Below are 27,394 nucleotides of genomic sequence, written 5' to 3' on the forward strand. Positions count from 1 at the left end.
GTTGCCAAAATGGCAGAGAATGGAGTGGTGCAAGAAATGACTCCCCTTGAGAAGAAAATATGTGAACAGATTGAAGTATGTAATACCTAAATGCACATATGTATAATTTAGGATGATGTTTTGATAGCAATGTGAAAAGGGAATACAAAAGTCATGTTGGTTAAGAAAATTGCACTGTGACTCACTTTTGTGGAAATGGTGGTCTGGCTTTTTAAATTACCAGCAGCTTTTCTCAGTATTTAAATCTTCTAGTGCTTACTCTCTTGTTGCTTGGAAGAATGGGTAAACAAATCTATAACTACTGGTGTACCTTCTGTAAGTAAAGTTTCCTTTCTATTCTGCCCACTTCCCTCTTCTTTGCCCCCCCTCCCAACATGTGTTGTATCCTCTCTTAGATGCCTTAATTTTTGATGCATTCTGGCCCAAGTAACCTGTTGCAGGTCCAACGGGTAGGTAGTATGCAGGTTTTCACAAGTTTCAATCAATTAGTTCCAGCAGGTGTAGGGAGAAAAATAGAATAAACTTGGGTGGTGATGGCAGAAGTTAGTGAGTTGCACATCTACTGTTAATAGTGTTACATCACTTACATTTCAAAAGCCTAGTTGGTCTACTGAACCTATTATGTAAATGCCACAATATTGTCTTTTGTGCTGTAGAACCAGGATTATTTTGCAGAAGTATGAACTCCTTTTTCTTCAGGTTCCCTGTTCTGTCTGTGGTTGAGGGGGCAGAATGGACAATTTTCTCCAGTTCTATCAATATCACTGCTTATAGTTAGCCAAGTGATTTTGGGAGGAAAATATCTACCCATGACTTTCTTTCCACTGCCACAGACTGAGATTGGGAACATGACAAAGGGAATTCAACTTGTCTCACACTACAGTCTTGTAATGCTGCTGCTTGCTATTTTACTACTGTGCTGCAACAAGGGTGGGTTTAATTTCTAACTGTGGATTTGTTTCCGAAGTGGAACTTAATTCATACCTTGAATGCTATTCTCTTGATTATTTAGAAAGCTGGATTTTCTGCTTGCAGAGGAATGTTTAGACTGTAAAGGACCATTTGAGTCCATCTGGCTAGCCCCAGAATTCAGAAACTGGAGTTCGAATTGTATCCCTTAATAGATTTTTCTCAGTAAATGACTCTACCCCTGGGTAGTCCATTCCCCCTCATGGGTCATTGATTATCAGTTTCTTGGGGTTCAACTTTAAATGCCTTATACTTCAAAATCTTTTAGCCTCACATTTTGTAATGTAAACAAACTTGGCTTCTGTAGCATCTTTGTTGTTCAGGCGGCAGATGAGGCAGACAGTTTGTTTAACTAGAAATCCTTTTTTGACAATTTCTGTACTGAAAGTTATTTTATTGTCTCTGTGCAGTATTACTTTGGTGATCACAATTTGCCAAGAGATAAATTTCTCAAGGAACAGATCAAGTTAGATGATGGCTGGGTACCCCTGGAAACCATGATTAAATTTAACAGGTAAGGATAATTGCAGTTGCTTAAAACAATTGGTGACATAAGTAGTCTCCTGAATCTTGAAAATGTCTTGCAGGTTAAGTCGTCTAACAACAGATTTCACCGTAATAGTAGAAGGACTCAAGAAGTCCAAAAGTGGACTTCTAGAAATAAGCGAAGACAAAACCAAAATTCGTCGTTCTCCAAGCAAGCCTTTGCCTGAGTTTGATGAGTACAAAAACTCTGTGAAAGCCAGATCTGTCTATGTTGTAAGTATTCATGGCTTATGAAACTTTTAACTTTGTCAAAGAATGTGAAAATATAATACTGGGTTTTGTTGGTTTCAGTTGTGAATAATACTTGACGCAAGAGCAAGTGATTTGGTAGAAACAATTTTTGGAGAGGTAATAAACTTGATGCTGGAATAGTTGCATAATTATATTGCAACAAACCGGATGAATTTGGAAACTAACTTCTCAACAGCTCTTGTGTGTTGTCTGAAAAGTTAAATTTTGCCATTCAAATGGAGCATGGCTGTTTGGTCATGATTTGGGAGGTTGCTTCTGTCATTTTGTGTTTATACTGTTGGATTTAGGCTTTTAAGTCATAAAGGCACAGGAGGCGGCCATTTGGCCCATCGAGTCCGTGCCGGCAAATTTTGCACATCACTAAATTAAATAGCCTCACGAAAGTGCATAATGAAGGAAATATCATCCCCAAACATTGGCAAATTCTGTTCAACTATACATGCAAAGCAACAATCTTCCAGTGTTTTAAACACTTCTGGTGTCTGCCACCAACACCACTTTACCTTTGAAACAATACAAAATGATACATTAGCAAAATAGCTACAGGAAACTTTGTGCTATCTGGCACCCATGGGACCGAGCTACTGCTGTTTTTTTAAAAGCTCCGGCTAGACCAGCGTCAATGTTATCAGATAGGAGCTTTTCATCGCAGTATCTGACCACAAACACTTGCTCAGCAACAGCTTGTAAACACTCGGCCCGTGGCTTGGAAGCGTCTCTGAAGCTGTTGCTAAGATACAGAGACGCTTTCTAGAACCTGCTGTGTCTGACCACAAACACTGTTACTCAGCAACAGCTTGTAAACACTCGGCCCAGTAGCTTGGAAGCGTCTCTGAAGCTGTTGCTAAGCGACAGAGCCTGCCTGTGAAAAGCAGAAAAAAAACCTAACCAAATCGGCGGCTGATTTCTGCCGTAAGATCAAAGTTGCCAGACATTCAACTTCCGGATAGCACAAAGTTTCCTGTACTTGCAATATCTAGCACGAAACAGCTCTATTAAATTTACATTAACTTTCAGTATTTAGTTCATATCCGTGCAGATCTGCAAGAGAGTTTTCTTGCATATTGTTTCCTGTAAACTGCCTTCCTATACTGTAAATACTTTGTTAATATATCAAACTGAAAAGGAAACAAGTGCATTAATTCAGGTGCTGAAATGTTTCAATATGAATTTCTAATTTTATACAGGTCCTTTAGACCACCTTCTAAGACTGGTTAGGGAATTCATTGTCTGGTGTCTGGCAATTCTGTTTTGCAGTCAGCCACTAGAAGATGCTCAGGAGCAGCACAGGTCAATTTGCCCTTTCACATATCCCTTCCTCTCTGCCCCTGGAGAGCCTGCACCAAGTTTGGGATTTTGCCAATTGAGCTGCATCACCACCAATGTCCTTCACCACTGATAATATTTATAATCAGCAAATTCAAAGGCAAACATGATGATATCACCTTAGCAATCAGAAACATGTAGATTAGTGAATATAGGGACCTCAGTGCAGACTAGCATAAAGCCAGCTCGTTACTTTAGTAACCGGCTCCATCTCTGTATTGATAAATGTTGAAATAACTATCTCTGTTTGCACTGCAGAAGTGCAGGCTGCTTATCTTCAGAGACAATAATCCTGGTACTGCAAACAGAATCAACTTTTTTTTTAAAATATCTGCTTCATTTTGAAGAGATAATGAGAACACTTATTTATAGTTCCTAATCATTAAAGGAAAATCGGGAGGGGTACATCACGGGCTGAAAATTGAATTTTGCCCCCAATATCTTTTATAAATAAATAATTTCCCCCCATTTTCTCCACGACGACCCCCCCCCCCCCCCCCCCCCCAAATGTACTAGTTAACCTCTATCCATGTACTCCACCTTGGTGTTGAGGACTAATGCTCTGGCAGGCATCTCCCCAATTGCATCAACCCCTCTCCTTGGGTCAGCCTCTAGGAGATAAAGTTTTGTGTTGCATTTACTTTCATTTTGATAAGCATAGAACATGAAGTTTGGGGGTGGGCCTGCTTCATTAGAATAAGTTACTGATTTGAAGTCTTGGTGTGATTCATCAAACTCAATGAATGTGGACCGAGGTATTAAAAATTGGGGGTATGTTATGTCTGTAAAAGTTGAACTTATTTTACTGAATGGGGGCAGTTTATAATTTTTGTAATATTTTACTGTATAAAGTTAAAGGAAAATTTATCTTAGTTAAGCGCTTTATTTAACTACCCTTAACAAAAGACAAGCTTCAGTAGTAGGGTTCATATCATTACCTTGGTGTAAGTGTTGACTTTTTATAATTTCTTGTACAATATGAAATTCCAGGAAAAAAATCTCCTGCTTGAAATAGAATCTGAATTTGAAATGCTTCTAAGTTTTGTAGAAATTTGCTTGCTTTTCCTAAAACGTTTCCTAAATATTTCCTATTTTTCTCTCAAATCTGCCCTAATGCTGCATCTTACCACTGAACAGAAAGGCTTTCCCACAAGTGCTTCACTTGATGAGATTAAGGACTGGTTTGATGAAAATGGGCCTGTGGAAAATATACAAATGAGGAGGACATTGCAGAGGCAGTTTAAGGTCTGTATTTTTCTCTCCTCCCTTTTCCTTCCCCCCCCCCCCCCCCCCTTTCCCCACACACACACACAATCCACAAGTTTGCAAGAAAACACTGAATTGTTCCCCTGTTCTTTCTGTTAACAGGGATCAGTATTTGTGGTCTTTGATGGTCTTGATTCGGCCACAAAATTTGTAGAAACATCGGGGCTGAAATATAAGGACACTGACATGATTGTGCTTTTCAAGTAAGTACATCGAGTTTTGGTGTAGCATGTTCTGAGTATTAAGGTGCAGATTTACCCTTGCAACTCACTGAAGGAAAATAAACTTGATTGAATACTTGATTGGAAAGCAGAGCCGGCCTGAAGACTGGAAGTTGCCTTGGTCTCTGTTTCCCCCAAAAAGCAAAAAACACTTAAGATGTACTTGTTGGTTTGGTGGCAATAACTATTAGATTTATTTGCAATTTAATTCATATACAAATCAAGGTACTGATTCAGCACAATAAAGCAGAGAAAGTAGAATCTGTTCATAAAGGGCTAAAATTCCTTTTTTTTAATTGTTTAGTCTAAGTGACCAGATTTTTGGCTGAAAGTCTGGTTTGTTTTTTTGATGGCCTTTCTAGACGTGTGTAGAATTAATCAATGGATTTTAGATTTTCTGCCAAATCTTTCAGAATATTCACCTGTATGTAATTCCGTGCAAAGACCTCCTGAAGTTAGCTTAGTTATTTATGATTATATGCAAAATAGTAGGAATTATTACATATATTGTTCAAATAGGTGCTCTCTCATTTGGTTTCCAAATACTTGATTGCTTTGGCTTTGTACAATTAATTTGCATCAAGAAGGAAGTCCCAGTATGATTGATTTCTAGATGAATCCGCCTGGTTCTGTAGTCCGTTGGTGGTCTTTTTGAAATTTAGTGAGGATACATATTTTTGATTTTAACTCTAGCTTATTCATGACTGAGAAAATACAGAAGTTTCTCCATTTTATCTGAGGACGTGGCAACAAGACATGATCAAGTATTCTGTGATCTCGCTTAGCTGAATTTGCCATCCTCAGAGGATGTTTGCAAATGCTTAATACATTTTTGTGGCTACAAATTTACAGAAGCTGTCAGGGATTGCATTGTAAATGCCTCTGGTAAGAGTGCTCCATTTATTAAATGACTAAAAATTTGATAGGAATAGGAGCTGGTATCTACCTTTTCAAATAAGTGTTCCTTCAAGCTGTGTGATCAGAATTGCTTAACATGTCAATGCACTTAAGAACCAGTTCTTATATTCAGTTTTTCCTCTTGAAGAGAAGCTTATTTTTTAAAGAAAGCTGAAGAAAAGAAGCAACATAAAGCAACAAAAAGCAAAAACTAGTAAGTGAATACAAATTTTAGTGACATTCTATAAACTCTTAAGTGCAAAAACGCAAATACTATACATTGAGTACATCATTGTAATTGTAAATGTTCTACTGTTTTTCTTTTGATGGGGGTTGGTGTGTGGACAGAGAAGAGAAAAGAAAGCAATAGTGCATTCAGCAGTTTTGAGCCATAACGTGTGGCTTTGAAACTTGTGTAGCAGAAATGGTTGAGGCTGGGTTGAAATCAAATTTTGAGAAGTCAAACTTTCCTCAATGGCAGGTTGGCTACATCTTGAGCTTAGGATTCTATTCAGCAGATGAAATGGCTGCTTTTGGGCAGGAAAGCTGATGGAGACAAAAGAAATTGGCTTCCAGTGCACCCAGTTTGAGTGCTATTACCTAATGGGTATAGTCAATGTGAGTAATGTTACTCTAGCTTTCTAATGTGTGAGTTTTTAACTTTAAAGATGGTGAAATCTCAGTTTGGAATTTGCTGCTGCTGCTCTGCTGTATGTTCCCCCCCCCCGGAAGATCTGAATTATCCATGTTATGCAAACCGCCTCTGTTGAAACCAATGTCTGTTCTGTTTGTGTCTTAATCTACTTTTCTCTCTTGTAGTGAGAAAGAACAGCAACAAAAACATGTGCAAGATCTTGACGTGCTTGACCTGGTAATTTTTCTCTAATAGACTTCAATGTACTGGGCATGATTAAGAAGTTTGCAGATGATACAAAAATTGGCTGTGTGGTTGATAGTGAGGAAAAAAGCTGTAGACTGCAAAAAGATATAAATGGACTGGTCAGGTGGGCAGAAAAATGGCAAATGGAATTCAATCCGGAGAGGTGTGAGGTAATGCATTTGGGGATGGCTAACAAGACAAGGGAATACACAATAAGTGGTAGGATACTGAGAAGTGTAGGGGAATGGAGGGACATTGGAGTGCATGTCCACAGACCCCTGAAGGTAGCAGGACAGGTAGATAAGGTGGTTAAGAAGACATACGAGATAATTTCCTTTATTAGCCGAGGCACCGAATACAAGAGAAGGGAGGTTATTCTTGAACTGTGTAAAACACTGGTTAGGCCACAGCTAGAGTACTGTGTGCAGTTCTGGCCACCACATTACAGGGTGGTGGGGGTCTGGAACTCTCTGCTTGAAAGGGTGGTAGAGGCAGAAACCCTAATCACATTTAAAAAGTACTTGGATGTGCACTTGAAGGGCTGCAACCTACAAGGCTATCGACCGAAGTTGGAAAGTGGGATTAGGCTGGATAGCTTTTTTGGCCGGCACAGGCACGATGGACCAAATGGCCGCCTCCTATGCCGTAAATTTCTATGATTCTAGACGAAGAACTAATGATGCAAATGCATTCAACTGGTATTTCCCTAACCACTTTATAAAAAAAGATGTTTGGAACAAAATTTGGACGTCTCAATTGCTAATAAATTTGTTCTACTATGAAACTGTCCTGATGGTTATGCTGTTGGCTACTTCTAACAATTTTACAAACTGTTCAATAAAAAGCCACAGCTGATAAATTTCATGTACAATGAAGTTACTTTCCCCCATGTCTCAGCAGGTTTATACAATGAATAGCAAAGCCATGTAGATAGATCTAGCTGATTTCAGTCCAGTGTTAGGGGTGCTACAATTGCACTCTGCATCCTGGGTTTCAGAGGAGGAAATCTGCCATGGCTCCCACTCCTGATTTCTATCTGTTGTCTAATGAAAATCGTATTAAGCTCGGCTGTGTAAACAGCCAATACTTGCTGTGCAGCCTTAAATTTGAATAATTTTCAGTGATTTTGGGGGGGGGGGGGGAGGGGGCGCGTGTTGGTGCCTGTACCCCAACAAAGTTAATGTCTTAAGGTAAGAGGAGAAAGCAATCTTTATTTATATTAAAGTGCTTTTCGGGGCTTGGATGAAACTAGAGTTTTAATGCACTTTCCAATCAGGTTTCCCCAAAAAGGATAATTTTTATTGCTTCCTTAAGACTAGCACACTAGTGTTTCTCTATTGGGTTCTCCTTGGATACAAAGTAGGTTTTGTCCTTTGGGTGTAAAGCAGTCTTTGCTCTGGAAGTGGCTAGGTGAGCACCAGCTCAAGTTACTTAATTGCCAAATTAGTGGCCCAGACATTAGTTGGTGTTGAAGGTCAGCTGCAGGGAACCTCCAGCAATTTGTAGTTTAGCTATATAGTGAAGTTGATTTTTAGGTTCCCATTTCCTATTAAATGGTAGGAATCGCAATACTCAGTAAGATACTCGAGATTCAATTTTGTTGGTAAAGGTAGGCAAACATTTACCCCAGGATCGTGCTCGTGTACATGGTAGGAGGGCTTATTATCTGACCACCTCTATCAACATTACCATGATTGGACCATCTGATTGTGGTGACTTAACTCAAAAATCTGTTTATTCAATGGGATTCATAAAATCCTAGCCGGGAGAAACCATTTTTGCCCATTGAACACTACTCTAATTTTCTTGCTCTTTTGACATATCCATTAATTGTCTTTCTGTTGAACTGTTAAATGCTGTATTGAAGCCTAACTTCTAATGGTATTTTGCCTTCAAACACTTCAACCTTTCCTTTTTTATTCCAGTGCTGATCTCAAATTTAATGCCCCTTATTTCTGACTTGTTAATTACTGAGGAAAACTCACTTTTTCCTCTTCTATCCTTTCATAATTTTTAAAACTTTTCAATTGCTACTTAACTTCTGCCGTAGTGAATATAGCCTTTTGAAATCTCTAACAACTATATCAAATCATTAATGTCACTTTACAACAACTTGCATTTATATAGCGCTTTTAACTGCGAAATGTCCCATGGCGCTTCAGTGATTATCAAACAAAACTTGACACCAAGCCACATAGTAGGACAGGTGACCAAAGCTTGGGTGCAGAAGTAGGTTTTAAGGAGTGTCTTAAAGAAGGAGGGGAGTTTAGGAAGGGAATTCCTGAGCTTGGGGCCGAGGCAGCTGAAGGCACAGCTGGCAATTGTGGGGTGGAAAAGAATCTGGGATGCATGAGACCAGAATTGGAGGAGCATAGAGATCTGAGAATTGTAGGGCTGGAGGAGGTTAGAGATGGGGAGGGGCGAGGTCATAGAAGGACCTGAAAACCAGGATGAAAATTTCTAAACGGGCATTGGGGTGAACGGGACTTGGTGTGAGTTGGGATAGGAGCAGCAGAGTTTTGGATTAACTCAAGTTTCCAGAGGGTGTAAGGTGGGAGGCCAGCATCAGAATACTCAAGTCTGGAGGTAAAAGCATGGATGAGGGTTTCAGCAGCAGATGAACTGAGGTGGGGTGGAGACAGTGATGTCATGGAGGTGGAAGTAGGCGGTCTTGGTGATGGAGAGGATATGGGGTCAGAAACTCACATCTGGGTTAACTCAGCATGATTGTGAACAGTGTGGTTCAGCCTCAGACAGTGGCCAGGGAGAGGGATGGAGTCAGTGGCTAGGGAACAGAGTTTGTGGTGGGGAACGGAGAAAATGACTTTGGTCTTCCCAATATTTAATTGGACATTTCTGCTCATCCAATACTGTATGTCAGACAAGCGGCATGACAAATCAGAGGCAGTACCGTGAGCTTTGCCATTGGCAATATTTTTACAATGCTTTTTGAAAGTCCAAATATATCACTGCATTCTTTGTATATTGGCTCTGTAAATCCCTTGAATTCATTTTTAAATTAGTCAAACATAATCTGCTCTTTATAAATCATGTTTACTATCAACAGATTTCCAAGTGCTCACGAATACCTATTTATAATAATCTCACTAGAGCTAGGCCAGTTAGAAATGAAATCAGGAAGCATTTTTCACAAAGGAAATCTGGAACACTTCCCCAAAAGGCTTTGGATGCAAGGTCAATTGAAATTTTCAAGACTGAATCGATAGATTTTTTTTGTTGGGTAAGGGTATCAAGGGGTATGGAGTTGAGTTACAGATCAGCTGTGATACATGAACATTTCTGAACAGTTCCTATGTCTTGTAGTTTTCTTATCTATGTGAAGCTAACTGATTAATAAGTCACTTATTTTCTTAGAACAAGGGTGTAACATTAGTTGCCCTCCAGACTGAGATACCCCTCTTAGAATGGAGTGACTGAAACTTGCAACAGAGGATCTCTGCATTAGTGGTTACCAAGTTTTATCTTCTGATCTGAGGTATGGGGTGTAGGTCTTTGGTAGCACTCGGAGGTGAGGTGGAAGGCATGGGAAATCTCAAACTTTTCCTTTTTTTTTAAAGAAATCCTTTGACGAAAAAACTGGATGCTTGCTGAAGTTTGCTGGTGACCTTGCTGATCAGACATGCAGGGAAGATATTCATGAAATTTTCTCCAACCATGGTGAAATACAATGGATAGATTTTATTAGGGGTGCTAAAGAGGTGAAGATTACTGTTAAAACATTTTTAAATTGATTCCTTTGTCTGTTATTGTTTTTGTTTCATACTGTAAGTATTTGTTGTGATTTATAGGGAAATATCCTTTTTAAAACAAATGCAAAGGAAGCACTTGAAAAGGCAAAGGCAGCCCATGGTGGAAATTTGCAATTGAGAGACAGAGATGTGATTTGGGACATGGTGGACGGTGAAGAGGAAAAAGCAGTTTTGAAGAAGATAATAGAAGACCAGCAGGAGTCTCTGAACAAACGAAGGGTCAAAGGTGAAGCTTTATTCATAGTGGTGACACTTAGTTGACAGCTGACATTCATTTTCTGAACACTTTATATAAAAAAAAACTAATGTCTCGTTTACTTACAGCTCGAAGGGGTAGAGGTAGAGGAAGAGGAGGAAAAGGAGGTTGGGGACAACAAAGGGTGCAGTTCCAAGGAAAGAAAACAACATTTGACAGTGAAGATGAAGATGGTGGTGAGGACACTGAAGAAACTAGTAAGTTGTAAAACTTAGATTGCCAATGTCCATTAAACCAAAAATTAGAAATATTCCATTGGGGAAATGGGAAATGTTGTTTTGTGCATGGAGGGGTAACCTGATTGTTACTGCTACAAATCCATTTTTAATCCAAATTATATTCCTATCTTTAATGCTGACGCTACTTAGTGCAAGTAAAGGATTTCTGTTGGCTGTAGAATTGGTGTATGCTATCTTTGACAATTTAAGTGTGTGCATTTGGAGATGCTTGACCACGATTGCTCAATCAGATTACATTTATGTAAGTTACTAAGGAAGGCCAGGACTGGGAACTCAACATCCAGGGGTATTCGATATTCAGGAAAGATAGGCAAAAAGGAAAGGGAGGTGGGGTAGCATTACTGGTTAAAGAAGGGATTAACACAATTGTAATGAAGGATATTAGCTCTGATGAGGTGGAATCTGTATGGGTAGAATTGAGAAATACTAAGAGGAAAAAAACGTTAGTGGGAGTGGTTTATAGACCTCCAAACAGTAAGGCGGAGGTTGGGGATGGCATTAAAAGGGAAATTAAAGAAACGTGCAATAAAGGCACAGCAGTCATCATGGGTGACTTTAATCTACATATAGATTGGGCCAACCAAATTAGTAACAATACTGTGGAGGAGGAATTCCTGGAGTGTTTACAGGATGGTTTCCTGGACCAATATGTCAAGGAACCAACCAGAGATCAGGCCATCTTAGACTGGGTATTATGTAACGAGGAAGGATTAATTGGCAATCTTGTACGAGGCCCCTTGGGTCAGAGCGATCATAATATGATCGAATTCTTCATTAAGATGGAGAATGAAGTAGTTGACTCGGAGACTAGGGTCCTCAATTTAAATAAAGGAAACTACGATGGTCTGAGGAGCGAGTTGGGTAGGATTGATTGGGGAATGGCACTCAAAGGGTTGACGGTGGATAGGCAATGGCAAACATTCGAAGACCGAATGGATGAACTACAGAATTTGTTCATCCCAGTTTGGCATAAAAATAAAACAAAAAAGGTGACCCAACTGTGGCTAACAAGGGAAATTAGGGATAGCATAAGGTCCAAGGAGAGGGCATATAAATTGGCCAGAAAAAGCAATAATTCTGAGGATTGGGAGCAGTTTAGGATTCAACAAAGGAGGACAAAGGGATTAATTAAGAAAGGTAAAATAGAATGAGAGTAAGCTTGCAGGGAACATAAAAACTGACTGTAAAAGCTTTTATAGATGTGAAGAGAAAAAGATTGGTGAAGTCAAGCGTAGGTCCCTTGCAGTCAGAATCGGGGGAATTTATAATGGGGAACAAAGAAATGGCAGACCAACTAAATACATATTTTGGTTCTGTCTTCACAAAGGAGGACACAAATAACCTCCCAGAGATGCCGGGGAACATAGGGTCTGATGAAAGGGTGGAACTGAAAGAAATCAGTATTTGTAGGGAAATGGTGTTAGGAAAATTGATGGGACTGAAGGCCGATAAATCCCCAGGGCCTGATAATCTACATCCCAGGGTACTTAAGGAAGTGGCCCTAGAAATAGTAGATGCATTGCTGGTCATCTTCCAGAACTCTATAGACTCTGGAACGGTACCCATGGATTGGCGGGTAGCTAATGTTACCCCACTATTCAAAAAAGGTGGTAGAGAAAAGGCGGGGAATTATAGACTGGTAAGCTTGACGTCGGTAGTGGGGAAAATGCTAGAGTCCATTATAAAAGATGTAATAGCAGAGCACTTGGAAAGCAGTGACTGGATCGGACAAAGTCAACATGGATTTACAAAAGGTAAATCATGCTTGACTAATCTACTGGAATTTTGAGGATGTAACTGGTAAAATAGATAAGGGAGAACCAGTGGATGCGGTGTATTTGGACTTTCAGAAGGCTTTCGATAAGGTCCCGCATAAGAGATTAGCGTGCAAAATTAAGGCACATGGGATTGTGGGGGCAAGGTATTGACTTGGATAGAGAACTGGTTGGCGGACAGAAAGCAAAGAGTTGGAATAAACGGGTCGTTTTCCGAGTGGCAGGCAGTGACTAGTGGGGTACCGCAAGGATCGGTCCTAGGACCCCAGCTGTTCACAATATATATTAATGATCTGGACGAGGGAATTGGATGTAATATCTCCAAATTTACAGACGACACAAAGCTGGGTGGGAGGGTATGCTGTGAGGAGGATGTCGTGAAACTCCAGTACGATTTGGACAGGTTGGGTGATTGGGCAGAAACATGGCTAATGCACTATAATGTGGATAAATGTGAGGTTATCCACTTTGGTGGCAAAAACAGGAAGGCAGATTATTTGAATGGCAATAGATTGGGAGAAGGGGAAGTGCAGAGAGACCTGGGTGTTCTTGTGCACCAGTCGCTGAAGGTAAGCATGCAGGTGCAGCAGACGGTTAAGAAGGCAAATGGTATGTTGGCCTTCGTAGCAAGAGGGTTCGAGTACAAGAACAAGGATGTCTTGCTACAGTTGTACAGGGCCTTGGTGAGACCGCACCTTGAGTACTGTGTGCAGTTTTGGTCGCCTTACCTGAGGAAGGACGTTCTTGCCATGGAAGGAGTGCAGCGAAGATTCACCAGGCTGATACCTGGGATGGCAGGAATGACGTATGAGGAGAGATTGTGTCGATTGGGCTTATACTCACTGGAGTTTAGAAGATTGAGAGGGGATCTCATCGAAACCTATAAAATTCTGTCAGGCCTGGACAGACTAGATGCAGGAAGGATGTTTCTGATGGCCGGGGAGTCCAGAACCAGGGGTCATAGTCTAAGGATAAGGGGTAAGCCATTTAGGACTGAAATGAAGAGGAATTTCTTCACCCAGAGAGTGGTGAACCTGTGGAATTCTCTGCCACAGAGGGTGGTGGAGGCCAGTTCATTAAGTATATTCAAGAAAGAGTTGGATATATTTCTTAAGGCTAAAGGGATATGGGGAGAAGGCAGGGACAGGGTACTGAATTTGGATGATCAGCCATGATCTCATTGAATGGCGGAGCAGGCTCGAAGGGCCGAATGGCCTACTCCTGCTCCTATCTTCTATGTTTCTATGTTTATTGTGATAGTGGGAAATTGGGCTGTTTCTAAGAGGCAACCAACTACCCTCATAACTTTCACATTACAGATTTTACTTCAGACCCTTAAATTTGCTGTGGAGTAAACAAAGTGTAGAGCCTTTTTAAAATCTGGAAGGCTCAGCTGCTCACTGGATAAAGAAGAACCCCACAAGGAGTCTTGTATGACACTGGAGGAATGAGAATTGCACATTTAACTGAAAGGCTTAAGTGTTTCGAATTAATATTGATCAGGTTTCAATATGCTTCACTACACTTGAATTATTTCTTTCCTCTGCTAAAAGAATAATCACCTGAAGTTACAATTGGACAGGCATATGTCACACTTTACAACTACGGCACTAAAATATTCTGCTTCCTTTCGATCCAAATGTTCACAACCTGGGGAGAACATGTATATAAAGAATGTGTCTGATGCTCTTTTGCTATCTGAACATTTTCAGTTATATTTAGCATCAACTTACAAAATTAAAAACTTAATGTAGTCCAATGCAGTTCCAACAGGAAGCCCCAACTGACTGGCTTCCATCCTAACCCCTTACATTAGTCCTATTCCTCAACAGTGAATATGTTCTGTGCTTACGTGGGAGTGGGAGTGAACTCTATTTCCCTCAGCACAAAACTGACCATCTGTAGAGATGGGGAGGGGGGTTGAAATGAGATTGTAAGGCTGGGCATCTGGCATTTTTTCCTGCAATAAAATTGAGATCTTAATCATTTTGAATACTTTGACAGATGCCGAAAATCTACGTTCAGTTTTAAACTTTTTTAACCACCCTGCTTGATCTAATGTAGCTGCTACAAGTCCAAAGAAGCGAACCCTTGAAGAAACGGGATCTGTAGATGAGCCTGCAGCGAAACAACTGAAAACAGAAGGTCAATCTGGTGATCAGTGAGATTCAATTTGTGGCCTGCAAACAGAACAAAATGACCATGGCCCTATCCAGCGTTTTAACTACATTTAATTCTGATATAATCTCAACATTGCCTCCATTGAATATCTTTCAGCAGGATGGAATTTATTTAAATGAGAACCGTATGAAGTCCACTTCAATGTCGATCTAAAATGGAAAAAACAAGTATGAACTGTATATTTGGAGATGCCTTAACTGCATGTTTTGTCTAAAGTTCTAAGTGTAGACATTTTTTAAAAACATTTTACTTCTGTTAACATTTAACTTACTTTGGTGTATTTGCAGTGTATTAATTTCCTTGTGCAGATTAAGTACACAAGACTTGACTGCTGAGATTAAATATAAAATGCTATACTGTACCCTGAAGTTTGACAGATTAATTTGAGTCTTCAAAATACTGTACCACTAAATAGTCTGCAAATTCTTTAATAATAAAACATCACAACTCAAAGGGTTTGATACTGATCTTGCATAAGTTGGTCTACAGGTAATGTACAGCAGAGGACCATACATAATTGGTGGATCAAACAATATTTTCAAAAATGTTGTCTAAATGTGCTTTTTGGAATCTTGTACCTCCCACATTGAGATGTGCAGGAATTACAAACAGTGGCAAGCCACAAGTGGTTAATGATGGTGTTAGATTAAGTCACCCCAGTTGAAGAGCTAGTGCAGGTGTCCTAAGCCAAGTGGCATGCTCTTGTGCTGCAATTTTTGATTCTATATTGAGGTTTATGGACAGGAAGTACTGAGAACTTGACAACTCACCACCTGGATCAGAGCCAAGTGTGGCTGAGACCAGATTGCAAATAGGACTCTTGAAACAAACTAGATAGTCACAATTTAGTTTCTAGTGGGCTTTGCTCTTTAAATGTACAAAAGTTTTGTTATGCCTAGAGCACAGAAGCTAAGGAACTTTTGGCTGCTGCCTTGTGCAGAACCTGAGTGATGAAGATAGACAGCAGCAATAACACTGACTACCACGAAAAGCCACCTTGCTTCACTGACTCCCATGTTAAGGCTCTAACTTTTTTACATTGCAATAGAGACTTGAGCAGGAAGGGGATTTTTTCCATCAGTAAAGGGGTAACAATTCATTTAACATATACTTAGGAGTGTAAACTGACTTACCGATGTCCTCTTATGGAATTTGTATGATGCTGGTAAGTCATACCTAAGCTCTGTTTAGAAAAGAAAATTTTAAATTTAGAAATCCACATTCTCGGTACCTGACCTGGGTATCTTTGTACATAAAAGGTTTACACTGCATTTCTTCCTGTTAGGTGAAACTGAATTGAAAGGGACTAGTTCAACAACTGCAATATGGATTCAGGTAACAAGGTAGAGAATTTACAAAGCTGATCTCTAGTCTTTGTGCACCAATAAATATAGACTTACTCTCATCAAATCTCAGCAGGATATTGCTAGACTAGTGTTTGACGAAGTATTTTGTAAAATGTACAAACCACTTTGTTCCTTGACTTTTTTTGCAATAAAATGGCTTTAAATCAACATAGGAGCTATTTATTTTACCTTGTGTAAACTAGTATCTCTTACCAGCAATTACTTCCATCTTTACCTTCCATTCATCAGCCTTCTTCTGAATATGCTGCAAAGGAGATGAAGCTTTAGAAAGCACATTTGAAACAGCATTGCCTTTTTTTTTTTACAAAAAACTTACACAGCCTTTTTATTTTATAAATTTGTAGCAATTGCTATGGGGATTACACTAGTCTGTATTTTCCTTAAGCGGAAGGTGTTCAAAATTTTGTTCCCTCTTGAAGGTGCTGATTTTATACTGAGGTGCAGCTCCACATGCAATGGGAAGTTTAAGTGGCCATTGTTCATGTTTGAGGTTGCCAGCCTATCAAACCAGTTGTGTGGTGAACATCACAAATGAGCCCCAGCACTTTCTAGCTAGAGTTCCAGATAGCAATGGTGTGGACATTTTCCCTCTTGTACATTGCACAGTCACATTGTGAAAAGGAAAAAGTTATCTGCTGTAAAGCTGCAGTAATTAATTATTTTTAAACATACATTTGGGTAAACTAATGAGGTTTCCCAATGGGTAAAGACCCTATTTAATATCTGGCCCTCTGGACTCAACATAGAGTTCAACAATTTTAGATCATAACCTCGGCCCCATCACTTTTTTATCCACTTTGTTTTTTCTTCCCTCCCTTTGCCTTGAATAGCTCAATGTCTCTTAATCTCTCCTGCTTTCTATCCTTATCACTGACCTTCCCTTTTGTTCTTTCATCCCCTCCCCCTTTTCCCAGCTCCCAAACTTGCTTTCCATTTCCTGCTTTTTTTCCCAGTTCTGACGAAAGGTCATCGACCTGAAATGTTAACTTTCTCCACCAATGCTGCCTGGCCTGCTGAGTTTTTCCAGTGTTTCCTGTTACCCCATTTAATATGCTGATCCAAAATGTTCTGATGAAAAGGTCAGCGACCTGAAACATTAACTGTTTCTCTCCACAGATGCTGCCTGACCTGAGTATTTCCAGCATTTTCTGTTTTTAGATCAGAAATGTCCCACATTCAATCATCACTATGCTGAGTTTTATGATCTCAGGTGGGGAATGGTGATACACTTCTAGTTTGGGGGGGTGGGGGAGAGAAATAGCCAAGGTTCCTCCTTTTAATAGCTCATTACTGACATTTGCCATGCAGGATGGTGCATATGTGCAGTGAGTTGATGACTTGAGTCTGCACAAATTCTGCCTCGGGAAGAATAGTCAGATGAGCTCACACGAAACATGTTGGGTGAAGTAACAGAGGGGAAAGTAAATGTATTTGAGCAAATGAACTTGGTTAGATCATACTTTGAGTACTGTGCATAGTCCTGGTTTCCCTACTTAAAAAAAAAAAGCAGTGGAGAACATGCAAAAAAACAAAAAAAAATTGTGGGAACTGAGAGAATATACTTTATCAGGAAAGGCTGAACAGGCTGGGGCTCTTTAGAAAAGAGGACAGAGGTCTTTAGATAAGGTAGACGTAGAGAAAATGTTTTGAGTCCAAAACTAGAGGTCATAAATATAAGATAGCTACTAATAAATCATGCGGAATTCAGGAGAAACTTTACCCAACAAATGCTAAGAATGTGGAACTTGCTACCACAAGGAATAGTTGAGGCAAATAGCAAAGATGTACTTAACCAGCTTCCCCATAAATGCATGAGAAAGGAATAGAAGGATATGCTGATAGGGTTAGATGACGTAATGTGGAGCATAAATGCTGACAGACCAGTTGGGCCGAATGCCCTGTGTCTGTGCTGTACACTTGATATAACTACTGAACTAGCTTGGAGATGTCTCCCCATAAACAATTTCCTGGCAATTAACATGCAGGGGGTAAATGCAGCTTAAATTAAGATCATTGGTCCTTTCTGTACATACTTAAAAGGTGGGAAAGTGGGCACTTTTATATTAGACAAGCAGCTAGCATAAACATGAGCTGCATCCAGTAATGGGTCAAAGGTATTTAGAAAAATGTTTGCTTTGAGCCAAATGATCAATCTGAAACCCATCTGCAAAGTAGGCTTTTGGCTGCAGAAAAACAAAGGAAATTCACTTACATCTCTGGTTGATGTTTTGTGGAGAGAATACACAGCTGTTTTGGCCATATCTAAAGCAGTTTTGAGGAATGTCATGTCCATACCTTTTGAGGAAAATATTAAATTAGTTACTTCTGAAATAGAGAACTTTACAGTGAGGATTTTAGCTACATTTATTTGGTTATAGCTTTAATTAGATCAGATGAAGCTTTATTTCAAATTATATTGGTGTAGGACTTAATTTACAGTTTAATAAAATTACACCAAAATCCAGCTCCCTCAAGGGCTCAGCTGGTAAAGGGAATTAATGGCTGCAATCTAGGAAGATCCTGGGTTTGATGCTGGATCGGAGTTAGCTGGCAGCCAGATGGCAGTAGCAGCATTGCAATTGGCTTCCATGACATTGGGTTCCCACTTCTGATTGCTTTCCAGTGACTTGAGTGTAAGTGTGGATGTTGGGTGAGGAGAGGACAAATAGCCTAGCTGTACTCACTAGGTTCCTACATGACAACTGGTTGTTCAGATGAGAAACTTACGTTCATATAGCATCTTTCACATCCTCAGACCATCCCAAAGCACTTCACAGCCAATGAATTACTTTTACAGTATATTCAGCGTTACATGGCTGCCAATTGTGCCCAGCAAGGTCCCACAAACAGCAATGTGATGTGACCAGCTAATTGTTCTTGAGGGTGTTGATTAAGGGATAAATGCTGGTCAGGACAGTGGGAGAACTCCTTTGAATACTCCCATGAGATCTATTACGTTTACCCGAGAGGGAAGATGGGGCCTCGCTTTAACTTATCTGAAAGACAGCATTTGCCACAGTATTACTATGTCAGTTTGTTATGCATTTTTTCATTGAAACTAAGGTGCTTACTAAGAAAGTTTGGAGACCATGTCTTAAAAATGCAATGGTAAAAATGTATTAATCTGCCTTTTAAATTTTATTGAAATTATACTGCTCCCTCTCTTGTCTACAGTATTCCACTATTCAAACTCCTTTTACATAGGACTCTTGCATGTTGCTGAGAAGTATTTTAATTTTGTCAGTCTTGGGTGGATTTGAATCCAGGTCCTGGAGGTGAAAGGACAGTGCAAATTTACCATGCTACCTGGTCTCCAGCTTAAGCTGTTGCTATATACTAGGCATAATTGAAATTTATTAGTGACTTATGTTTGGGAATTATTTTCAGACCTGTTTCCTGCCACTTCTCTTCCAGTTTATCATGTAGTATCTATTAACTAAATATGACTGTGAAACATGGAGGCCATTGACATCTAGTTGCACAACTTATGTAAATTAAGGATATGATTCAGTATGAAAGAGGTGTTGATTAAATTGATTTGTAAATGTATGCTAAAGTACAGCCTGAGAGGTGCCTGAATATCTAATGCTAAGGCTAGATTCAACTGTATATAGCTTAAGGAATGTATTGCAGCACAGTTATTTTAAACTTCTGCTGGAATATACTTTCAACTGTAAATCATTCAAATTATGGAGAAAATACTTTCAACCTTTCTGCTTAAACAAATTTCAAAAGTACACACCATAAAGCCAAATATTCAATCTACCTTTATTGCGCTTTGTCCCAAATGGTGGATTCATTATTATAGTGTCAAATTTCTTTGATAATTTGCCTGTCATTACAGAACAGATATCACACTGAACCTTATCGACATTGGCCAATTCAAATTCCTCTGCATTTCTGTTAAATATGTCAAGTGCATCTTCATCAATATCAAATCCCACGCATAATCTGCAAAAGATGAAAACAACCCAATTAGAGAGGAATGTTTCTTCTGTGCTGATCCTTAGTTGCTGTGGTTGGGTACTTTGTATAGTGGTGTAAGCTTATCCGCCAAGGTTGTATTCTTCATTATACTGGGGTTTGTCTGCACAGTTTTAAATTACACTACTATTTACCAAAGTATAACTAACATCAGAATGACTTCTCCAGGTGATCTATGCAAGTGTGCTTTGAAGCAGATAACAACTTTAACTTTTTGTAGATGTATTACATTAACCCTGAAGAGCAGGTGCAGCTAAGCCCTCAAAAGAACTAGAAATTGCTTCAGAAAATGCTGGAAAAACTCAGCAGGTCAGGCAACATCCGTGGAGAGAAATTTGAGTTGACGTTTCGGGTCGAACCCTTCTTCAAAACTGGAAAGAAAAGAAGATAGATCGCAGGCAGGGCTGCAATCGGACAAAAGAATAAAAGAAACGAAGTAAAAGAGACAATAAAAGGTGTTAGAAGCTAGACGAGATGGTAATAGGCTGAGATTGGGTGTAAAGTGTACTGGCAGGGCAAGAGATAGCTGCCAGGTGTGTGAGAGAAACAAAAGGAAAGGGGGGGTGGGGAAAGGAGTGGAAAAATTACAAGAAAAAATGAAATAGGAGCCGAGGTTATGATCTGAAATTGTTGAACTCGATATTGAGTCCGGAAGGCTGCAGAGTGCCTAATCGGAAGATGAGGTGCTGTTCCTCGAGTTTACGTTGAGCTTCCGTGGAACAATACAAGAGGCCAAGGACGGTGAGGTCCGAGTGGGAATGGAGCGGTGAATTAAAATGACAGGCGACTGGAAGCTCGGGGTCACCCTTACGGACTGAACGGAGGTGTTCCGCAAAGCAGTCACCCAATCTGCGTTTGGTCTCCCCAATGTAGAGGAGACCGCATCGTGAGCAGCATACTAGATTGTGAGAAGTACAAGTAAATCGCTGTTTCACTTGGAAGGGGTGTTTGGGGCCCTGGACAGTGGGAAGGGGGGAGTTATAGGGGCAGGTGTTACATCTCCGCTTGCACGGGAAGGTGCCAAGCGAAGGGGAAGGGCTGTTTGGGGTGATAGAGGAGTGGACTAGAGTCGCTTGTTTGATGCTGCTTAACAATCCAAAAGCTAAAACCTTTGGCCGGAAACTACTCCCAGACTTGTCCTCTTTCCCTCCCAGCGAAACTGAAGCTAGTGTTTTCTCTGCCCATTCCATCTCCAATAGAGGCCCAGAGTAATTTAAATAATTGATAGTAATGGGGAAGGTAAACCGAGGCAGAGAAAGTAGAATCTGAAACAAGCACAGGCCACTGTAGATGAACTGGCTAGAAATAAAGTAAACCAAGAAAATATGATAAAAGTGTTTCAATCATAAATGTTTTATAAAACTGCTCTTGTCTTTGAAGTAGCATTATTACTGCAAGAATGTTTGTTTACAACATGTGTCAGCTAAAATCTTAAATAACCATCCCCAGCTAGACTGAACTGTCTATGGATACTATTAAGTCTGGGTTGCCACCCCCAATACAGAATCATAGAATAATACTACACAGGAGGCCATTTGGCCCATCGACTCTGTGTCAGCTCTTTCAAAGAGCTTTGCTCATTTGGTCGCATTCTCACCTCTTGGGCAGAAGGATTTGAGTACCGAATCTGTGTTCACACTTTGGTGCAGTACTAATGGAGTGCTGTATTGTCAGAAGTGGCATCTTTCAGGTTAAATGTTAAACTGAGGTCCTATCTATCTGTTCAAGATCCCATGGCACCAGAAAAGCAGGAAGTTCTTCTGATGTCCTGGAAAACATCATCTATAAAACTGGTCATTCATTTCATTTCACTTGTTGTTTATGGGACATTGTTATGTACAAATTGGCTGCTGCATTTACCTACATCAGTGACTGCACCTCAAAGAAGTCATTAGCTGCGAAGCTCTTTGGGATAGTATGAGAATGTGTTAAGATGCTATATAAATAAGTGCAAGTTATTTTAAATCCAAGCTAGAGTAACAGCAATTAAAACTTCAGAAAGAATGGATCAGGGTCTGTATTAGCACTGCCAAGGTAAGGTCATTTAACTGGAAGTTAAACCTTTCAGAAAATGTACACTAATGTTTCCATATTTGAAAATTGGAATTACTTCACATTCAGACACAAATCATCAGCAAATTAAAATAGCTGCATAATGAAAATGGTCACGACTGCAACATTGCAGCAGGTTTTTAAGCAAAAAGTGTGTATTTGTATACATGACTACAAGTTTTTTATTTTACTAGAATAAAAATGTAAATGTTTGACTACTATATTTTGCAATCCACATACCCTGCATCTAGCATAGCTGCTCCAATACTTAGAACTCCACATCCACACCCCAGATCTGCAATCAGCTTATTCTCAATGTCATCGAATGTCATGTGTATTGTATACAGCATGTGTGCTAAAATGAGATCATTAATATTCACTTTATTAATATCATTCCATAATACAGTAAGAACATACTTCCATTGGACAACTGAGTACAGCAGACCACACAAAGTGAATTCCTTTGTAATTCATCATCTAAAAGCACTTCATAGTAGTTTCAAATTTGCTTTCACATTTTATGAAGTCGTACATTTTGATTATACTGTCTTGAGGGAGACGCATACTAATATAAAAGATTTCTTAGCATAGTTTTGCTGGGAACATGATGAGTTCAAGGGTTGATTCATTAACTTGTCCTTGGTTGGACAGGTTCAGTTCAGTCATGTTGAGAAGCCTACAGGTGGTCATGTTGACTTGTTACCATAAGCTACTTGGTTATAGATTGTGGTTTTGGTTATTTTTTGGGAGAGTGGGATTTGTGCTAAGTGAGCTTCTAAGAACATCTCTACTGTGAAGCTGAGGTTGAACATTTAGATTGGGATATCTCCCATAGATGTTCAGTTACAGTTATTTTGTGGAGAGCTATACTTTCCGTGATCAGGAAAGAGAATGCAAATTATTGCAGTTCGTGGTAAGAACTGTGCGAGCTTATACTTTGAAGGATGTCCTCACTCTCCACTGAGTGAAATGGATAGGCTAGTCATTGTCCCTGTGGTCTCCTGGACCACCATCTGGAAAGGCTGAATGTGTAGGCAAATAGCCTTCTGCACATAGTCTCTTTAGCAAATATCCAATATGGAGTAGTAAATATTTGCAGTTTGCTTGACGTATGGGATGTATGAACTTGAGTTGGCTTTCGTGAATTTTGCTGCGGATGGTGATATGGAGGATCAATCACACCACTTGCCATTTCTTGCTCATTAACTGCCAGCTTAAAGCTGATTCCCACCCCCCCACTGTCTTCAGATTTTGTGTTCTTTTGTCACAAGGTGATTATGATGTACACGATGAAGATATCTGGTAGAAGGGGATCTGGAAGATTTCTGGCAATTGCGCTTGAGTCTACTCAGTAGCGGTAGGTTATGATGGATGAGCTGGGATATGTCATCTAACTGGAGAAGGGATATAATCTGGTCCTTGTGGAGGAGTTGGCTCAGTTCAATGATCCCTTTCTCACCTCGGGCTTTGATGCTACATGGGCCCTCAGATCTTCCCACTATGCCTAATTTTGAGATGGCTGATACATTTGAAGGAAATAGCAGGTCAATACAATGATGGTGGTGGTGGGTGCTGCTGAATCCGTCAACTTTTTTTATAATGGGTAGACTGCTCAAAGGGTTAATAAAGAGGCTTAATCTGCATTCCTGGCCAAGGCTTTCATAGGGAGGCAAGGTTAGACCATTATTCTTTTGGCTATTAGCAACCCTCAGTAATGTCTGATATTTGGGAAGTAGAGTTACCATTCCTGTTTTGAGAGCTATAGGCAATTGAGACATCTTTCTGTCCAGGTCTTGGAACTGTTAAACTGGCACCCTGACAGGCAGCATCTGGAACAGGTAAAATAGAACTGTATTTCATGAAGTCCTATGCTATGTGAAGCACAAACACAATTTCTGGGAGATCTGATCACTTAATATAATTTAAAGCAATGGATAGGTAGCAGTGTTACATTCAGTAACGTTATCTTGCAGGTGGAGTCTATAATGTTTGGGTTCTGATAACTTACACCGTTAATGTAAAAAATAGGTGCATTACAAATGGAAATTGATAGGATATGAATGTTGAGCTATGGAAGAAGATATTAGGAGGGGTGACTAAAAACAGGTTTTGAGCAGGTTTTTAAAAAGGGTGGGAAAAAAGAGAGCCGAGAGAAGGGGTTTAGGGAGGGTGTTCGAGAGCAGGGCTGAGGCAGCTGAAGGCTCAACCATCAATGGTGACATGAAGGAGTAGGAGTTCACAAAAGGGCCCAGTCAGCGGATTGAAAAGTGCAGGAGGGGCTACAAAGCTGCTGGAGGTTGTAGAGATTGGGAGGGAGCAGTTAAAGCCATGGAGTGATTTGAATATGTTTAAATTTAGTACACTGGCAAACAGGAAGCCAATATAGGTCAGTGAAGATGGGTGAGTGGGACTTGATGCAGGGCAGGATATGGACGGCTGCATTTTGAAGAAGTTGGAGTTAATGGATGGGAGACCTGCAAACAGGGAATTGGAGGAAGAGTCCAGAGGTGACAAAAGCATGCATATAGGTTTCAATGGCAGAGGGATTGAGGGGGCGATCTTGCAGAGATGGAAATAAGCAGCCTTGGTGATTGATAGAATGTGGGGTTTGAATCTAATCACTGGGTTGAGCAGAATACCAAGGTTTTGCATTGATTGTTTCTCCTTAAGCAACAAAGATGGCGTTGGTGGCAAGAGAGCAGAGTTTATCGTGGGGGCTTAATATTATGGCATTGGTCAAGTGACTTTTCCATGACTTGATGTCAGATGGGCAATCTGACAGCATAGAGGTGGTTGTAGCATCAAAAGAGGGGGCAGAGGTAGAGCTGGGTGTTGTCAACATGCATACAAAAACTAACAGAGCATCCAAATGATGTTGCTGAGGGGCAAATAGCAGATGAGGAAGAGGCAGGGGCCTAGATAGGGAAGGCAGAAAGAGAAGCCATTTCTGGAGATTCACTGGCTACATTCAAATGATATGAATGGATCCAGGGAAAGGCAGATCCAGATGTACAAGAGATGATGGCTTGGTCCACCGTATCAAGCACAGTAGAGAGGTTGAGGAGGGATAACGCACAATGGTCACAGTCAAAGTTACTTGTAATTTGTTACTTTGGCCAGGGCTGTCTTTGTATTGAGTATAATGGAAGTTAGACTGCAGGGATTCAAACAGAGTTGAGAGAGAAATGGGCAGGGAGCTGGACCACAGGATCAACGTGCCGGTTCACGGTCGACTCCCTGTTCTTCAGTTTTCTGATTTCACTGGAAAACTGCCACTCTGCTCCTCAAATGGATTCACCCTGCATCTGCCACTGGAAAAAAACTTTCCAAGTTACTTACAATGGCATTTTCAAACTTCCAACTGCTTAGCCTTTGGCCCTCCTTCACCTTTGAAGCAGATGTCCACAATAAAGCCTTCACTGTCTCCCATCCCGGTTGTTCACCTAGTACCACCCTGATCCTTGCTCCTTCAAATCCAAAGGGTGTAAACAATCTGGCTTAGCCATCCATCACCAGATCTGGCTGGAACATATCAAGCTCTACTGGGCCTTGCTCCCCTCTGCCAAAAACACCCACTAACCAGGATCATCCTGGAGAGCAAAGCTAACCCCTGGCTTCTTTTCTCCACTTCCAACCATCTCCTTAACCCCTCTTCCCATCCCCTCCAACAATAAATGCAAGAACCTCATGGACTTTTTTTTGCCTCTATTACAACAGTAACTATAATTTGATAACTAAAATTGGCTATGAAATTCGTTGGGAAAGCCTGAGGATGTGATAGGCGCTATATAAATGCAATTTCTTTTTTTTTATTTCTTTGTCACCAAGATAGAGATCATCCGTTCAGCTCCCTCTGCTGCTTACCACTTTTGTCATGTCTCTGTGAGGCACTTTGGGGCGTTTTTCTACAATAAAGGCACACTATATAAACGCAAGTTGTTGTTGGGGATGGATGGGCTTTTTGAGGAAGTGGGATGGTGGTGGCCTTGAAAAGGAAAAGGACATACTGGAGGAAAATAAGTGATTAATAATGGCAGCTAGCATGGGGACCAAGAGGGGAAGTTGAGTGGTCAGCAGTGTAACTCCCTACCAAGGAAAAATGTGGATGTAAAATAGATTCAGGAATAAAGGTTAAAACAAAATCAAATCGAGCGTCTGGTACAAAACCATGGCGAAGCTCCAGTGTGTTTCCTTCATTGTTTAACTGACTAAAATTAAACATTTTCTCTTAACTCTCCAAGTTACTGCATGGTGCCGAGCCCCTGGCCAAGATGATCATCTTCACATACTTTAAAGGAAATGTTGTCCTGATGAGCACCTTTCACAGCGTTTACCTGCTATATGCGGGCTCGTGGGATATTGCTCCAGAAACAGCTTTGGCTGCTCAAATCCCTCGACTTGCTGCAGGGAACTTTCCAGCTCTTTCAGCTTTAAACGCTTCATCGCTGTCCGTGTGCACTCGGCTAAAAACCCCGGCTGGAAACACAGCCCCGAGACCTTGGTTCCGATGGCGCGAACTGGTGAACACTGAGCATGCGCTAATTTCGGAGCGTCAGGTGCCGGAGTTCGGAAAAGTGCGACGTCAGAGTAAGGAATAAACGGTATTCGGAGAAGGGAAAGGTGAAGAGACCAAGGAACAGAATTAGTAATACAGCACTCGTATGGATAAAAAAAAGTGACCAGGAATAGGTCGCACTTGGAGCTGCCTCACCCCATCGAATTAGGGTAGTTGTAGTTGGTAGAATAACTATCCCAAGAGACTGTCCAGCGGCCGTTGTACTTTCAGGTCTGTGGCTGCAATTGGGGGTTTCACCCAGACAGTAAGTACCCTGTTAATGTTGCTGAGCTGTTGCCTGACTGTTAGAGACCAGGGATGGGAGAAACTTTGCTCTCTAAATATTTAAATTAAATATTTTGCAAGCCAGGTTCGATACAACACTAGATTTACAGCCAATGCCATATTCTCTCCTTTAGGGAATCTTACTCTAATCTACAATCATATTCAGTCTGTAATCCAGAGCACACAAGAAATCTTCACTCTATGCAGCTGGCACTCCCTGGAATAAGTACAGGATTGTCCACAAATCAAGCCACTCAGCAAAATTCATCCACTATCACAGGGTAGCATGCTTGTTGTATTATGTATACTGAATATACTATGAATATAACACATGCCAATTGAAATTTAAAACATAATCTGGCCAAAATGTTTTCTTCATTCAAACCTTAAAGAAAGAACTTGCATTTTTCTAACACTTTTCACATCCCATGGCATTCCAAAGCGCGCCCCCCCCCCCCCCCAGCCAATTAATTACTTTTGAATGCAGTCACTGTTCTGTAAGCAAAATGGCTGCAAATTAGCACACTCCATGGTCACAAACTTTGAGGAGATGAATTAATTTGCAATGTTGGT

General features: G+C 40.4%; 2 protein-coding genes across 4 annotated transcripts; one reads left to right on the forward strand and one right to left on the reverse strand.

Moving 5' to 3' along the window:
- Window positions 1–16,092, forward strand: ssb (small RNA binding exonuclease protection factor La). Of its 2 annotated transcripts, none has more exons than XM_085986229.1 (11): window positions 1–75; window positions 1,380–1,483; window positions 1,557–1,728; window positions 4,231–4,338; window positions 4,462–4,562; window positions 5,626–5,691; window positions 6,294–6,348; window positions 9,936–10,076; window positions 10,167–10,353; window positions 10,452–10,580; window positions 14,462–16,092. In XM_085986229.1, exons 1-11 carry the CDS (start codon window positions 10–12, stop codon window positions 14,560–14,562), a joined length of 1,230 nt encoding a protein of 409 aa, XP_085842355.1. In that variant the 5' UTR covers window positions 1–9; the 3' UTR covers window positions 14,563–16,092. The 2 variants fall into 2 exon arrangements, with proteins under 2 accessions (XP_085842355.1, XP_085842356.1); XM_085986230.1 differs by having other exon boundaries at window positions 6,297–6,348.
- Window positions 14,611–26,505, reverse strand: mettl5 (methyltransferase 5, N6-adenosine). Of its 2 annotated transcripts, none has more exons than XM_085986231.1 (7): window positions 26,316–26,505; window positions 22,222–22,336; window positions 19,712–19,896; window positions 18,158–18,240; window positions 16,138–16,189; window positions 15,712–15,761; window positions 14,611–14,727 (listed from the first exon to the last, which is right to left on the reverse strand). In XM_085986231.1, exons 1-7 carry the CDS (start codon window positions 26,422–26,424, stop codon window positions 14,686–14,688), a joined length of 636 nt encoding a protein of 211 aa, XP_085842357.1. In that variant the 5' UTR covers window positions 26,425–26,505; the 3' UTR covers window positions 14,611–14,685. The 2 variants fall into 2 exon arrangements, with proteins under 2 accessions (XP_085842357.1, XP_085842358.1); XM_085986232.1 differs by having other exon boundaries at window positions 26,271–26,356.
- Window positions 26,506–27,394: the final 889 nt, after the last annotated feature.

The sequence above is a fragment of the Somniosus microcephalus genome, chromosome 4 (assembly GCF_052327205.1).
Source record: "Somniosus microcephalus isolate GS21.2 chromosome 4, FLI_Smic_1.0, whole genome shotgun sequence".
NCBI lineage: Eukaryota > Metazoa > Chordata > Chondrichthyes > Squaliformes > Somniosidae > Somniosus > Somniosus microcephalus.